This window comes from Dendrobates tinctorius, unplaced genomic scaffold, assembly GCF_039654945.1.
Source record: "Dendrobates tinctorius isolate UK_male_01 unplaced genomic scaffold, ASM3965494v1 ptg000012l, whole genome shotgun sequence".
Taxonomy (NCBI): domain Eukaryota; kingdom Metazoa; phylum Chordata; class Amphibia; order Anura; family Dendrobatidae; genus Dendrobates; species Dendrobates tinctorius.
Window position 1 is genome coordinate 10,992,185 of NW_027361680.1, and position 16,386 is coordinate 11,008,570.

A 16,386-nucleotide genomic window follows, 5' to 3' on the forward strand; every position below is an offset into this window, starting at 1 on the left:
ATATACACCTGTCTAGTAGCTGCAGCCAGTTTCACGTGTTTATAGGTGAGGAGAGCACCAGTATACGGGTCACTAAACGTGTGCTCATATACACCTGTCTAGTAGCTGCAGCCTGTTTCACGTGTTTATAGGTGAGGAGAGCATCGGTATACGGGTCACTAAACGTGTGCTCACATACACCTGTCTAGTAGTTGCAGCCTGTTTCACGTGTTTATAGGTGAGGAGAGCATCGGTATACGGGTCACTAAACGTGTGCTCACATACACCTGTCTAGTAGTTGCAGCCTGTTTCACGTGTTTATAGGTGAGGAGAGCATCGGTATACGGGTCACTAAACGTGTGCTCACATACACCTGTCTAGTAGCTGCAGCCAGTTTCACGTGTTTATAGGTGAGGAGAGCACCAGTATACGGGTCACTAAACGTGTGCTCATATACACCTGTCTAGTAGCTGCAGCCTGTTTCACGTGTTTATAGGTGAGGAGAGCATCGGTATACGGGTCACTAAACGTGTGCTCACATACACCTGTCTAGTAGCTGCAGCCAGTTTCACGTGTTTATAGGTGAGGAGAGCACCAGTATACGGGTCACTAAACGTGTGCTCACATACACCTGTCTAGTAGCTGCAGCCAGTAACCCGTGTTTATAGGTGAGGAGAGCATCGGTATACGGGTCACTAAACGTGTGCTCACATACACCTGTCTAGTAGCTGCAGCCAGTTTCACGTGTTTATAGGTGAGGAGAGCACCAGTATACGGGTCACTAAACGTGTGCTCATATACACCTGTCTAGTAGCTGCAGCCTGTTTCACGTGTTTATAGGTGAGGAGAGCATCGGTATACGGGTCACTAAACGTGTGCTCACATACACCTGTCTAGTAGCTGCAGCCAGTTTCACGTGTTTATAGGTGAGGAGAGCACCAGTATACGGGTCACTAAACGTGTGCTCACATACACCTGTCTAGTAGCTGCAGCCAGTAACCCGTGTTTATAGGTGAGGAGAGCATCGGTATACGGGTCACTAAACGTGTGCTCATATACACCTGTCTAGTAGCTGCAGCCTGTTTCACGTGTTTATAGGTGAGGAGAGCATCGGTATACGGGTCACTAAACGTGTGCTCATATACACCTGTCTAGTAGCTGCAGCCAGTTTCACGTGTTTATAGGTGAGGAGAGCACCAGTATACGGGTCACTAAACGTGTGCTCACATACACCTGTCTAGTAGCTGCAGCCAGTTTCACGTGTTTATAGGTGAGGAGAGCACCAGTATACGGGTCACTAAACGTGTGCTCATATACACCTGTCTAGTAGCTGCAGGCAGTTTCACGTGTTTATAGGTGAGGAGAGCATCGGTATACGGGTCACTAAACGTGTGCTCATATACACCTGTCTAGTAGCTGCAGCCAGTTTCACGTGTTTATAGGTGAGGAGAGCACCAGTATACGGGTCACTAAACGTGTGCTCATATACACCTGTCTAGTAGCTGCAGCCAGTTTCACGTGTTTATAGGTGAGGAGAGCATCGGTATACGGGTCACTAAACGTGTGCTCACATACACCTGTCTAGTAGCTGCAGCCAGTTTCACGTGTTTATAGGTGAGGAGAGCATCGGTATACGGGTCACTAAACGTGTGCTCACATACACCTGTCTAGTAGCTGCAGCCAGTTTCACGTGTTTATAGGTGAGGAGAGCACCAGTATACGGGTCACTAAACGTGTGCTCATATACACCTGTCTAGTAGCTGCAGCCAGTTTCACGTGTTTATAGGTGAGGAGAGCATCGGTATACGGGTCACTAAACGTGTGCTCACATACACCTGTCTAGTAGCTGCAGCCAGTATCCCGTGTTTATAGGTGAGGAGAGCACTGGTATACGGGTCACTAAACGTGTGCTCACATACACCTGTCTAGTAGCTGCAGCCAGTATCCCGCGTTTATAGGTGAGGAGAGCATCGGTATACGGGTCACTAAACGTGTGCTCACATACACCTGTCTAGTAGCTGCAGCCAGTATCCCGCGTTTATAGGTGAGGAGAGCATCGGTATACGGGTCACTAAACGTGTGCTCATATACACCTGTCTAGTAGCTGCAGCCAGTTTCACGTGTTTATAGGTGAGGAGAGCACCAGTATACGGGTCACTAAACGTGTGCTCACATACACCTGTCTAGTAGCTGCAGCCAGTAACCCGTGTTTATAGGTGAGGAGAGCATCGGTATACGGGTCACTAAACGTGTGCTCATATACACCTGTCTAGTAGCTGCAGCCAGTTTCACGTGTTTATAGGTGAGGAGAGCACCAGTATACGGGTCACTAAACGTGTGCTCACATACACCTGTCTAGTAGCTGCAGCCAGTTTCACGTGTTTATAGGTGAGGAGAGCACCAGTATACGGGTCACTAAACGTGTGCTCATATACACCTGTCTAGTAGCTGCAGCCAGTTTCACGTGTTTATAGGTGAGGAGAGCATCGGTATACGGGTCACTAAACGTGTGCTCACATACACCTGTCTAGTAGCTGCAGCCAGTTTCACGTGTTTATAGGTGAGGAGAGCACCAGTATACGGGTCACTAAACGTGTGCTCATATACATCTGTCTAGTAGCTGCAGCCAGTTTCACGTGTTTATAGGTGAGGAGAGCATCGGTATACGGGTCACTAAACGTGTGCTCATATACACCTGTCTAGTAGCTGCAGCCAGTTTCACGTGTTTATAGGTGAGGAGAGCATCGGTATACGGGTCACTAAACGTGTGCTCATATACACCTGTCTAGTAGCTGCAGCCAGTATCCCGTGTTTATAGGTGAGGAGAGCATCGGTATACGGGTCACTAAACGTGTGCTCACATACACCTGTCTAGTAGCTGCAGCCAGTATCCCGTGTTTATAGGTGAGGAGAGCACTGGTATACGGGTCACTAAACGTGTGCTCACATACACCTGTCTAGTAGCTGCAGCCAGTATCCCGCGTTTATAGGTGAGGAGAGCATCGGTATACGGGTCACTAAACGTGTGCTCATATACACCTGTCTAGTAGCTGCAGCCTGTTTCACGTGTTTATAGGTGAGGAGAGCATCGGTATACGGGTCACTAAACGTGTGCTCATATACACCTGTCTAGTAGCTGCAGCCAGTTTCACGTGTTTATAGGTGAGGAGAGCATCGGTATACGGGTCACTAAACGTGTGCTCATATACACCTGTCTAGTAGCTGCAGCCAGTTTCACGTGTTTATAGGTGAGGAGAGCAATCGGTATACGGGTCACTAAACGTGTGCTCACATACACCTGTCTAGTAGCTGCAGCCAGTTTCACGTGTTTATAGGTGCGGAGAGCATCGGTATACGGGTCACTAAACGTGTGCTCATATACACCTGTCTAGTAGCTGCAGCCAGTTTCACGTGTTTATAGGTGAGGAGAGCATCGGTATACGGGTCACTAAACGTGTGCTCATATACACCTGTCTAGTAGCTGCAGCCAGTTTCACGTGTTTATAGGTGAGGAGAGCACCAGTATACGGGTCACTAAACGTGTGCTCACATACACTTGTCTAGTAGCTGCAGCCAGTTTCACGTGTTTATAGGTGAGGAGAGCATCGGTATACAGGTCACTAAACGTGTGCTCATATACACCTGTCTAGTAGCTGCAGCCAGTTTCACGTGTTTATAGGTGAGGAGAGCATCGGTATACAGGTCACTAAACGTGTGCTCACATACACCTGTCTAGTAGCTGCAGCCAGTATCCCGTGTTTATAGGTGAGGAGAGCATCGGTATACGGGTCACTAAACGTGTGCTCACATACACCTGTCTAGTAGCTGCAGCCAGTTTCACGTGTTTATAGGTGAGGAGAGCATCGGTATACGGGTCACTAAACGTGTGCTCACATACACCTGTCTAGTAGCTGCAGCCAGTTTCACGTGTTTATAGGTGAGGAGAGCACCAGTATACGGGTCACTAAACGTGTGCTCATATACACCTGTCTAGTAGCTGCAGCCAGTTTCACGTGTTTATAGGTGAGGAGAGCATCGGTATACGGGTCACTAAACGTGTGCTCACATACACCTGTCTAGTAGCTGCAGCCAGTATCCCGTGTTTATAGGTGAGGAGAGCATCGGTATACGGGTCACTAAACGTGTGCTCACATACACCTGTCTAGTAGGGTCCCATGAAGGAGAATAAAATGTAATGGAGGGGGTCACAGAGATGCAGCCCCACAGATATCCAGGGTGTGCTGCACACAGCCTACCGGTTCTAGTAGTCGATTCACTTTGTAGCGAATGCTGCCAAATATACGGTAGTAATTATTCATATTTCATGCCAGAAAGATATGCTTATTAGAAGCCAAACAACCCGCCTGTTTCTCATTGACCACACTGGGCTCATGTGCCAGCTTACTCAGAAATAAGTTATAAACCTAGCACTCAGCTTTTGGATATTCAGAAGAATATTTATTGTAGTACGTAAAAAAAACCTTTCGGTCAAATTTTGACCTTCAGTTACTTATAGAGGCCAGTAGATGAGGCAGCATATGCACGTATGCGGTGGATACTGTGTCTGGAGGCATGTCCTGCCCAATTTACTGGCTGACACAAGGCTGTGGGACGGATCTCCCCAGTAAACAGCATACGTGCATATGTTGCCTCATCTACTGGCCTCTATAAGTAACTGAAGGTCAAAATTTGACCGAAAGGTTTTTTTACGTACTACAATAAATATTCTTCTGAATATCCTAAAGCTGAGTGCTAGGTTTATAACTTCTAACTGCTTGGTTTGGGAACCTAACCTTTAGCACCATTACTCAGAAAGAAGTCCCCGAGAATAGGCAAACACGGGCCCCAAACATAAAAAGCCATTGCATCACAGACTGCCTATGCACCTTCGATTAGGGTGTATGGTTTTCGGTAACGTCTGATCACCTGACATACTAAAATTCTTACTGATTACTGTTACAATAATAGTATTCAATCTATTCTTAAAAGGGAATCTGTCACCCCTTTTTTGAGATATAATCTAATGATATCATTCAATTGTGTGTCACATAAGGATTCTCTTAGTACTTTTGCTTCCCCCTGACCCCGCACCTTTCATGCATAAATACCTTTTTTATATCGGCTCAGATGTATGCAAACTGCCGCTGTCCGTTACGCTGGGCGGGGCTTTTTCAACTGCTCGCCCCCCTCCCTGTCTTGCTCTACGCATCTCTTCTTGTGTAGAGCAAGACAGGACGGGGGGGGGGGGGGGAGCAGTTGAATAAGCCCCACCCATCGGACCGGACAGCGGCAGTTTACATACATCTGAACCGATATAAAAAAGGTATTTATGCATGAAAGGTGCAGGGTCAGGGGGAAGCAAAAGTACTAAGAGAATCCTTATGTGACACACAATTGAATGATATAAGATATCTCAAAAAAGGGTGACAGATTCCCTTTAATGCTTTTTTTTTTTAAATTTGGACTATTTTTAACACTGATTACGTGAAATATGTGTCAATATATGCTTTTTTCGGTTTACAAAAAAAAAAAAAAAATCAAGACCCCCCTCCCTCATGTGACCCATCATACACGTTATGAGATTTATGATATTCCTTTGCCAGTGCACTATTGACAAAACTTATGCAGTTACCACTTACAGCAATATATATCTATAATCTTTCTACTATATCTCTATCTATGGAAGCATAGGAAGCTAAAAAAAAGTGGCACCTTTGAAGAGACCATGAGGTGCCAAAACAGCAGAAACTCCTCCATCCCCAAGTGACTGCTCCTAAATGGTCACTTGAGCAGTGTATTGTGATCATTCTGAACGCAGTCACTTCACAAACGTTTATAACACTGAGACATGGATCTAAAAATTGCTATTGGCCTATGGAGTGCAAATCAGGCTGCAATAGTTTGTATGTGCCACTTGCAGAGCCCCTGTGATTGTAGAGTACCAGAACCCCCAAAGCACCATTTCAGAAACTACACCCCTCAAGAAATCTATGGGTGTTTAAAATTTTGAACCCATAGGTGCTTAACAGAATTTTAAAACACTGGGACACGAAAACAAGCCAAGTTTTATTCCAACTAAAGTTATGCATTATCCCCAGATTTCTGATTTTCACAAGAGTTAACAGGAGGAAATGGACACCACAATTTTATATAATTTAATCCAGAAAAAGGTTCTTTCACTCGCTATTCTTGCACCTCAGGGGCTCCACAAATGGTACCTGCAAAGTGACCCACCCCTCCTGGAATGTGTCTAAGGTGTAATGAGCACTCCTACACTTTTACCTAGTGTGTCATTAAGTTATTTACTGTACGGCTTTTTGAAAAAAAAATAAAATAAAAGAAATAATGTATCAAAATGTATTGCCATAGCTAATGAGAAAAAAAAAAAAAAAAAAAAAAAAAAAGTGCCCCAAAATATATTCGGCCATTTCTCCCAATTACAGCAATACCCTATATATGGATAAACACTACAGCTGGGGCACATGGCAGGGATAATTTTGCACACCAAATGTTTTCCCAAAAGCATGTTCTTGCTTCGCCAGTGCTCTTCTATGAATGACTGTGAGCTTTATTATCAAACTGGAATAAAAAGCTACTTTTCATGTGTATTTTTTTTACTGTGTTCACTTTGCAAGATAAAAGGTGCAAGTTAAATAGGATCGTTTTATAGCCCAGGCCATTTAAACTGCAGCGATATTAATGGTTTACCACATCAATCCAGTTGTGATTTTACTTTTTTTTTCTTAGTCCCAATATGGGACTTGAATTTTCACAGTAAGGCCCTGTATATAGCAGACAACAGCCATTACTTGGCCAAAAGTTGTCATGACAGTCAGCAATTGCAGGAGGCCACTGGATATTAAAGTGGATCATTTAACCTCATCTTCATGCTGCTGTAGTAACTGGGTATCATTTAATTGAGGGAATGCCCTTCCACCGCTCCCCCCCAGAAGTTATCTAGATGCAGCGGTTATAGCTGTTTTGTGCACATGTCCCAGTGCAGTGAAGTGGAGCTTGGACAAGCAGCTGGTTGTGACCATATGTTAACATCTCCGTAGTCATTCACAGGCAGAAAAGTTAGATAAATACATGGATAGCCACACAAGGGGTCAGCCTTATATTAAACTTATTGGTCAAACTGAAAATTACAATATTTTAATGCATATAGCAATATGAAAAAACAACCAACCAGACTGCCTACCTAAGTTTGCTTTTCAGTGCATTAACCTCACGGTTCATTGCATCTGCTGTCTCTGTAGCATCCTCCAGTTCACGCTGTAATTTACGGCGCAATGCATTGGCACGTTGAGCCTCTTCCTCTGCTTCTTCCACCTGGCGCTTCAGCTGTTTCAGACGAACATTATTTTTCTCCGCCTAAATATAGAAGTATATAGTGTTAGCTTAGTTTTTTTTTTTTTTTTTTAGTTTTTTTTTATAAATAGTCCCCCCCCTCAAGCACCTGGTCCTTGTACTGCTCAGAATTACGCCTTTCATCATCCATTTGCATTAGTACATCCTTCAGTTTTTTCTCTGTACGACGTACTTGTTTGCTTGCAGATTGTCGCTCTCTATTTTAAAATTACATTTGAGTTATAGAACTACTGCGAATGTAGTCAATGCTGCACATATACATTGCAAATTACGGGCAGACATCAAATACATACTTTGTTTCAGCATCAAGCTGTTCCTCCAGTTGTGCAATCTTTGCTTCCAAAGCGGTGATTGAAGCCTTGAATTTAGATTTAACAGAGCCTTCTAATTCTTGTAACTTTGTTTTTAACTCCTTATTCTGGCGATCTAACTGCTGACGAGCATTCTCGTTCTTCTGAACATTACTACGTTCTGCATTCAGATCAGCATTCATCTGGTCAACCTTGATTCAAGAGTAAGGGAAAAAATTGTAGAAAACAAATCTACAAGAAGCAGCCAATTAAATTTCAGATGTAAAAAAAAAAAACCATTGAATTTCTTCAAATTGCGACCTTTAAAGAGGCACTGGTTATCCTCTTAATATATTGTAATCTCTCTTTCATATAAACATACCATTTAGTTAAAATTGCTCATTTTGCCCTTTTACCCTGCAAATTGTTTTCCATCAAGTCTATGACATCATGTGATTAAAAACTGACTAGCTGAATCCTTCTAAGCTCTATGTAGAAACAGGAGGTCAGTTATCACTGTATGAGTCATAAGTCACTGCAAATATCAATTGCAGGGGAGGAGTGGAGCACCTGGGTCAGGAGGTGAAGAGGGGAATGATTTCTGCAGGGACAAGAGACTTCCTGTTTCTACATAGGGCAGAGAAAACTAGAATCAGCTGGGTAGAAAGGCAAAATGAGCAATTGTAATAGACTGTGCTGAATAATATGGCGATTGCAATGTATTAAGAAAATAAAAATTTTGATACGAGTGCTTCAAGAAACAAAAAGAAGTAATCTTGCAGTTTTTACACTGGCTACTGGGACTTCAGGCTCAACCTATCTGAAAATGTCCTAATGGGACAGGAAAATTCCTTAGAAGCTGGAGCACAATAACCAGTAACTATAAACACAATGGATAACAGGATCAAACTGTCACAATAGGCGATTTCACAGGTAGAAGGGAAAAGAACCCAGCTCCAAGTATTAAAATCAAATTCATTTAAAAAAATGCAAAATAGACTATAGGACATGCAGATACTGGGTATACCGGTGAAAGAGTGCCTGTCTAATACTGAACGAGTTTCAAACACACGTGTTCTTAGACTCAGTTGAAATAAGATCATGTGTGTTCGAAATGAGTTCATTATTAGACAGGCACTCTCACTGGTATACCCGGTATCTGCATGTCCTATAGCCTATTTTGCATTTTTTTTAATGAATTTGATTAAAGGAGATTGATTTTATTACTTGGAGCTGGATTCTTTTCCCTTCTACATGTGAATTTACATGGCGTCTGGCAGAGACGTGAATCCGTGCTCAAAGTCTTTGAAGAGAAAAAAAAAAAAAAAAAAAAACTAGTTATAAAAAGGGTGAGCTGAATAGCTGAATTCGTTTTCTTGTTCCTTGATTTCAGAGGTAACCCTGCTCCCCTACCCTTCACAATGCCCTTCGTACAAACTCAGATGCTTAAATATAAAAGCTAGGGTCAGGGTTTGTATTGTGCCTAATCTACTTGTGTCGTTTTCTGAAACAAAAGGAAGTTAAGAGTTATGAAGTGTCCTTGTATGATGTAGAAAGAGAACCACATTAATTGATAGCTATGCACTCCCATTACACCCCAGTATTAGAAGTCACAAAAAATATGAATCTACAAATAGATTTAAAAAATTAAAATTCTTCAAATACTGTATGGGTAGGGTGCAGTGGATATTATATTATAGGGACATGTTTCTGGTGTGTTTTCTTTGTTTTTAAGTATTTGTTTGGCTATATATTTCAAGAATTAGTTTTGTAATTTCTAATACTTAATTTGAAGCCTGTGCACAGGCAGTGTTTTTTTTCTTCATTGTGCATTTGGTCACTATGTTTGCAGCACTCCTGTATAGACAATTTTTTCTGGTGTCGGTCTTTTATTTTGTTGCATAAAAGTGTCCTGTGGGCAGTGTGAAAATGGCAAGATTTCAATTTTTATTTGTAGTACAGGAGTGTGAAAATGTCACAAGAAAATGTATCCACTAAATTTTACCAAATGAACCTGCAAAGAAATGCATACATTACAACATGCCTTTATCGTATTATATAAGACGAGACATTTGGGTCATTGCAGTTTTGTAAACCAAAACTTCAGAAACCCCAAATGTTAAAAATGGTAAACCGAAAACATTAAAGCACCTGAAGTGTGGCCTTTCTCAGCCTGTCATTGGCTAATTCAACGTTGCCTTGTTCCTCCTCCAATTCTTCTTCAAGCTGTGCAATGCGAGAATCTAAACGTCTCTTTTCTTCCAAAGCCAGAGCACTAAAGGTTAAGGTTAGGAATATTAGTTTTCAATTACATCCACTTGGCACTATAATAATACGCACAAGCGTTAAAATGTAGCACGCAGTGTACTTGGTTCTGCTTTCAAAAGGGCACAGAACTATGCCTGTGCAGAAGTACGATGCCAGGAGCAAGGAAGCAAGCAGGAGGACAGTGTCGCAAAAAGATGGGAGGCACCGGACCCCGGACCTGCGACACCCATCGGACCACCCCTTCCCTGGGTGAGTATAACAAAACATTTTTATCTCGCAGGTCGGACCGGGGGCTTATCTACAGCATTATAGAATGCTGTAGATAAGCCCTGAAAGGCGGTGGCCGCATCTTATAGCAGCCAAAACAGGTGACAGGTTCACTTTAAGAACAAATGTATGTTCTTACCCTTTACCACTGCTATTAGCAATTTCATCGGCCAGTTCATCTCTTTCCTGCTGTGCTTGCCTTTTAGCACGCTCTGCAGCAGCAAGCTCCTGTAATTAAGAGTCCAAGATGGAGGGAAGGGACTGGATAAGTACAGGTATGGCAACATTTAAAGTAAGGACAGAAAACAAGCAGTCACAAATAGTAATGTGGTAACTGAATGTTCGCGAGCCAGGAAAGATTATGTAGACTTTACCTAAGACCAAATGAAATCTACAAAGAACAAGCACTTCCTAAATAGGAGATCCTGCACAATTTACAGCTACTATATTAGTAAGTCCCAAAATTGTTATCCCCTTCCAGCTGCCACAATGTGTTTTCTTTTCTCTCCTTTTGGGTCTAACATTACCTGCAAAAACAAGCACTCATATGGCTATACTGAAAAATGTGAAGTTAAAACAGTAGTTGACAAAAAAAAAAAAAAAAAAAAAAAAAAAGGGGGGGGGGGGGGGGGAAATACAACTTCATCAGTGTTCCTTGGATTTTGTTCTTATTGTGTACAGTGTTGCAAAAGTGATCTGGCATCTTTAATTTACAGATTTCTTTATTTCTAAACTGCAAAAAGGTGGGGAGGGCCATTCAAACCTTACTTTTACTTATTTTTTTGACCGTGCGATTGCTTGGCTGCTTGTTGTAGCATGTGGAGGTAATGTTCTCTTAGGCAGGCCAGGCACGGTCTACAGAAGATGCATGTGTGCAACCAAACCATTTAAGTGCTGATCTGTCAGACCGACAGCTTCAATTAATTGGTTAACAGCAGCGATCAGCTGGTGACCTACACCCGCACCTGATGTAGGATGCAGTCTTGTGTCCAGGAAACTGTTACAAATAAAATGGACAAATCTTTGCGGAGTGCTGCATGGAGGGGCCCCTTCAACATAGTTGTACCTAATACCCGTTCCGTTTTATTATCCCATAGAGGGCAAGGAGACCAAAGAAACAAATCTGGTCATAGCACAGGTAACAAAATTGCTCATGCTTAAGGCAATACCTTGGCAGGACACCTATGATGGCTCCCAGCAGAGCATCAAAACAAGAGATCCCCTATATTACTATAAAATACCTTGTAGTGCACCAAGACAAACCTTTATATGGTAAAGTGAAGGTCTATGGTAATGTATTGAATAGCAACCATTAATTCTGTTATTAGATTGTTTATGGTGGTCAACGTGCGATAAAACTTATGACTTAAGAAACAGATCTATGCAAGCTATTGTATTCAAAGTGAGCAAAATATAATATATATATATATATATATATATATATATATATATATATACATACACATACACACACACATATACACACACACACACAAAAAAGTGACTTCTCCATGGCAAACTGTAGCTTTTATTTACAGCATTGTGGGGTAGCCCTATATAAATTTTATTGCATTGTTAGGAGGTGCAGTGATTGATTTTTTTTCTCCTCAAAATACCAGAACTGCTTTTTTTCAGACAATTTTTTTTTTTTTTTTCATATTTTGATATGTGATGTTCTGTAGACACATGTCTGTTAGATCATGCACTGCGCATGAGCCAACTAACTTGCTAGTGCCTGGTGATTCTGATGTCATCATGACGACATCAGGTCACCATGGCAACAATCAGAATTTCGCGATGATGTAGCAGGGTCTCCGTTCCAAGGGGGCTTTCTTCCCTCTGCCTGGTCACTAGTGCAGCATTTAGGGGATTAAAAAGCCAGGCGCAGTGCTGGCACCGAGTGACGGGTGTCAGCTGTCAGAATCAGCAGACACCCGGCGGCAATCACGCGCACACAGCCTGTGTGTGCGCAAAATTGCCAGGACATATCCATATGTCCAAGGTCATTAAGTATCAGGTGCCCTGGATGGATGTGTTTAAGAACGTAAAGGGGTTAACGTCCAGTTTTCTGAGAACACAAGCAATTGGAGAAAAAAAAACAAAACAAAAAAAACAAAAAAACAAAAAAAAAAAAAAAGCTCAAACATTACCAACCAGTGATTATTGCCAATACATTATTTTACCTCCTGCATATGAATCATCTCTGCTTCCATACTTTTCAGTTTCTTTTCATTTTCTTTCGATTGACTTAAAATGTCATCCCTGGATGCTCTGGTGTCTTCCAACTCTCTTTGGTAATCCTTCATTTGAGCCTAAGTAATAGAAGAAATGTTGAATTTAAGAAAGAAAAAAAAAAATATATGAAGGCAACGGTGTAGGAGGGCAATGATTTAACAACCACAGTACTCAGTGTTTAACAAATATGTTGTGGAAAGTACATGCATGCACCAGCATAAAAAGTTTTATTTTTCAATGCAAGAAGTATGCCATCAACTGAAACCAATAAGACTTAATTACCTGTAGTTTGCGCAATTGTTTAATTGCTTCTTCTCTATTTTTATTTGCAGAGTCAATTTGTCCCTCCAAGTCTTTTAGATCCATTTCAAGCTTTTTTCTGGATGCTACAGCCAAGGAACGTTGCTTTCTTTCATCCTCAAGCTCTGCTTCCATTTCTTTAACCTGAAAGTTTATTAGCATTACAAGCACAGCGGTTAGGAAGGTACAATATTCAGGTGTTGAAACACTGCAGCCTTGGGTGAACCCACATGATTTAGATGTACTTTAGAAGTGTTTTTTCTCTATTATTTATCACAGTAAAACCTTAGGTTCTTGAAATTAAAAAGATGGGAAATCAGATTGTTTGGGCAGTTTAAATTTGATATCGATGTGTAAAATGGCTCACTTGTCGGACAAGCTGTTTCTTCTTGTCTTCACTCTGCTCATCACGTCCTTGCAAATCCCTGTCAAACTGTGCCTTCATAGCTTGCAGGTTAACTTCTAGGCGCAACTTGGCATCCTCTGTTGCTTGTAATTCATCTTCAAGTTCTTCCAATTGAGTCTTCATTTCTTCTACTTGTTGTTCCAATGCCCTCTTCGACTTTTCTAATTCATGAACCTAAGCAAAAAAAAAAAAAAAAAAAAAAAAACCACACGGACAAATTTATGTAGACAAAACGTAAAAGAAACATTTCCCGTTACATAAAAACATGTATACAAAGTATAAGGCCCTATATGTGCCTGGCTGCAATTTAAAACAAATGTACCGTAAATGGATTGGTTGCACCATATGCTTTCCTTATGTCCCATACAAACTGGATGAAGATGTACAGTATGCTTAAAGGGATTGTCTCAACTTAAACTGGGTGAAATTGAAAATTGCTTGTACACAAAAGGAACTTTGTAATTAACCTCTTAAACATTTTAAAATCCTTTCTTAAATGATCAGTGTACTGTGTGTCACCCAGTTTGGTGGCCACCTTTGCAGTGTTAGGCTATGTTCACGCATTGTGTTCTCTGCAAAGTTTAATCTGAATTTACAGTACCAGCAAAATTTCAGAAATCTCATGTACACTTTTTTTCCCCGTCTGATTTGGAAAACTGCTTCCTTTTTGCAAACTGCAACACCTTCCAACGTTATTTCATCCATATAAACCAATGATTAAAGTAAAAACAGTCGCAAAAAAAAAAAAAAGCAGCCATCAAATTTTGCTGCCAAAACGTGAAGTTTTTTTTGGGGGGTGAGGGGGGTTGGGAACTTAACAGCATGCACAAATAACAACCAGCAAAACCACAGTTAGACCTGCTTTTTGGAAGCAGCTTTTTTACTGTCAGAGCAGATTTTGACAGAGGGGGGAAGCAAAAAAAAGCAGCACACAGGTGGACAAGTTACTAAGCAAGGGATGCACATTTAGAGACTACAAAGGTGGCAATGAAGCCACAAGCGTGCTGCAGATTTAAACACCTGTCTCCAGAAGCATCCAGCCCTCCGGCAACTTGTCATTTATTACTGGATAATGGTTAGTGAAGTGCTCTCCCTTCCTCTGCTCTACCCATAACAGTAAGTATATAGTACATACATTAGTTGTGAGATTATTGAATATATTGTCCAGTTCACACTGTCATTTTAGATCATACCGTGACTACTTGGAGCCACTTTGTTGAGGAGTGTTTCTCTTACAATCCACTTGCGCCATGACATTACCAGCATTCCCTCTGGGAACAAAATATATTCATTCTTTCTAAGATTGTGTCTGGATCATGGATAGTGAATATAGGGTTCTATATACCAGGTTACCTTGTTTTTCGCTTGAGATTTACATGCACTCATCTAAAGTCATTAATATTTTGATTATACGTACATTTTAGGACACTCATTGTGTCCGATAGATTTTATGAATCTTATATAGACTATCCTCATAGGGATGTAGTATCTTACAAATGTTCTTTCAAATCATCCTTGTGCATTTAACCTTTCCATTTTCTTAATGGGGATATCTGTATGTGATCTTTTATAACCTCATGTGTATCATGTTTTAGTCCTCCTTTTTCTTGAGGTATTGTGTTATCACAGATACATTACTCATTTTTATTTATAGGTTTCTGATGTTGTGAATGCACCAAGTATGGGCAGAGACCTGCCATATACTAAACCTGATCGATCCTATCGCAAACGTGTAATTATTCACTTTTCATGATCGCACTAACATTTTATTATAGCTGGGTCTTCTAGGATGTACTTAGCTTTATATTGCCATACTAAATGAAAGAAAAATTAAAGCACTGTTCATCTCTTGACTCACTTGCTTTAAATTTCAGTCACAAGCATTTTTTCTGTAAAGCATCTTTACATAGACTGGTTATGAGCAGACTTTGCCCTTAGCTGGTTGCAGCCACTACAACGAATACGAAATGTAATTGGCCGATGGATTTCCGATGACACCGATCATATTTCCCACCACCGGTAATCACTCCTTTAATGGATACTGTATTATTCTGGAACTTTATGCATTCCTGCATTCTCCTGAGGAAGCTGCTTGTTTGCAGCGATACGTGTGGGGACTATTCTCTAACATGCCTGCTATATTTCTTCTGGTCTCTGTATCCCATACTGCTGAACCCTTAAAATGTTAAGTATGATTTGCCAGATATTCAGTGAGGTTTCTCCCTCTAATAGGTATTACATAGTTACTTGGAATTCCATATGGTTATTATGGACTTTATATACATATCTTATATATGCTATACTTATTGCAGTTTGCCATGTAGTATTGTTACATTTGCTCTCGTCGCTTTAATGTTAGTGATCATACATTGCGTACATTTTCAGTTATATATTTCTACATACTATTTTTGTTTCCAGAGACTTGATAATGTCATAATATTTTCTTAATCATTTGGATATTCTTGAGGCAGTCAGTTATGGGTCATTTTGTGTTTTCATTTTAATTGTGCATATTCAATAATACTTTCTTTTGATTAATACTGATTGGTGTGCTCATCACTTTCCTAATGTCCTTTGCCCATGTTTTTTGGAAGCCAATGTAGGCCACAAGAGGTATTTTGTGCTTTCAACTTGTATGCAGCGTACATCTTGGAGTTATATAACAAACGTTAATATCAACAATGAACCAGATTGCATTCTGCTTGATGCTTCATGTGATTTACCTAGCATCAAGGACCGCTCAGTTGGGCTACACTTTGCTCTGCTTTTAACCTTCACAAAGTAGTTTACAGAGCCATCAAGTTCTGCTGTGAAGACAGCACAGCAAAGCAGAGCCAAGCACCGCTAACATCAATTAGGTAAAGCCAAAAATACCATGGTACATAAGAGGCTGTAAAAACAGGATTTTTGGGTTGCTTACCGTAAAAAATCTGTTTCTCGGAGCCTTCATTGGGGGACACAGACCATGGGTGTATGCTGCTGCCACTAGGAGGCTGACACTATGCACAAAAAAAAGTTAGCTCCTCCTCCACAGTGTACGCCCCACCGACCGGCAGGAAATTCCTCAGTGAGAAAGCAGTAGGAGAAGCAACAGAATAGATTGGTTAAAGTTGAGTTGTTTGTTCTGTTTTCAATCAACCAAAGGAAGAACAGGAGTTAAAGAACATGGGAGGGTGCTGTGTCCCCCAATGAAGGCTCCGAGAAACAGATTTTACGGTAAGCAACCCAAAAATCCTGTTTTCTCGTTCGCCTTATTGGGGGACACAGAGA

General features: G+C 41.2%; 1 protein-coding gene across 2 annotated transcripts in view; it reads right to left on the bottom strand.

The window, feature by feature from the left end:
- The window catches only part of MYH9 (myosin heavy chain 9), a 247,741-nt gene that overhangs the window by 9,684 nt on the left and 221,671 nt on the right, over positions 1-16,386 (bottom strand). For both annotated transcript variants that reach the window (XM_073557995.1, XM_073557996.1), the window contains exons 33-40: positions 13,078-13,290; positions 12,693-12,854; positions 12,359-12,487; positions 10,315-10,403; positions 9,792-9,915; positions 7,644-7,852; positions 7,439-7,547; positions 7,181-7,353 (exon numbers count right to left, since the gene is read on the bottom strand). In XM_073557995.1, the coding sequence (XP_073414096.1) occupies positions 7,181-7,353; positions 7,439-7,547; positions 7,644-7,852; positions 9,792-9,915; positions 10,315-10,403; positions 12,359-12,487; positions 12,693-12,854; positions 13,078-13,290 (1,208 nt within the window). The remainder of the gene's footprint in view (positions 1-7,180; positions 7,354-7,438; positions 7,548-7,643; positions 7,853-9,791; positions 9,916-10,314; positions 10,404-12,358; positions 12,488-12,692; positions 12,855-13,077; positions 13,291-16,386) is intronic.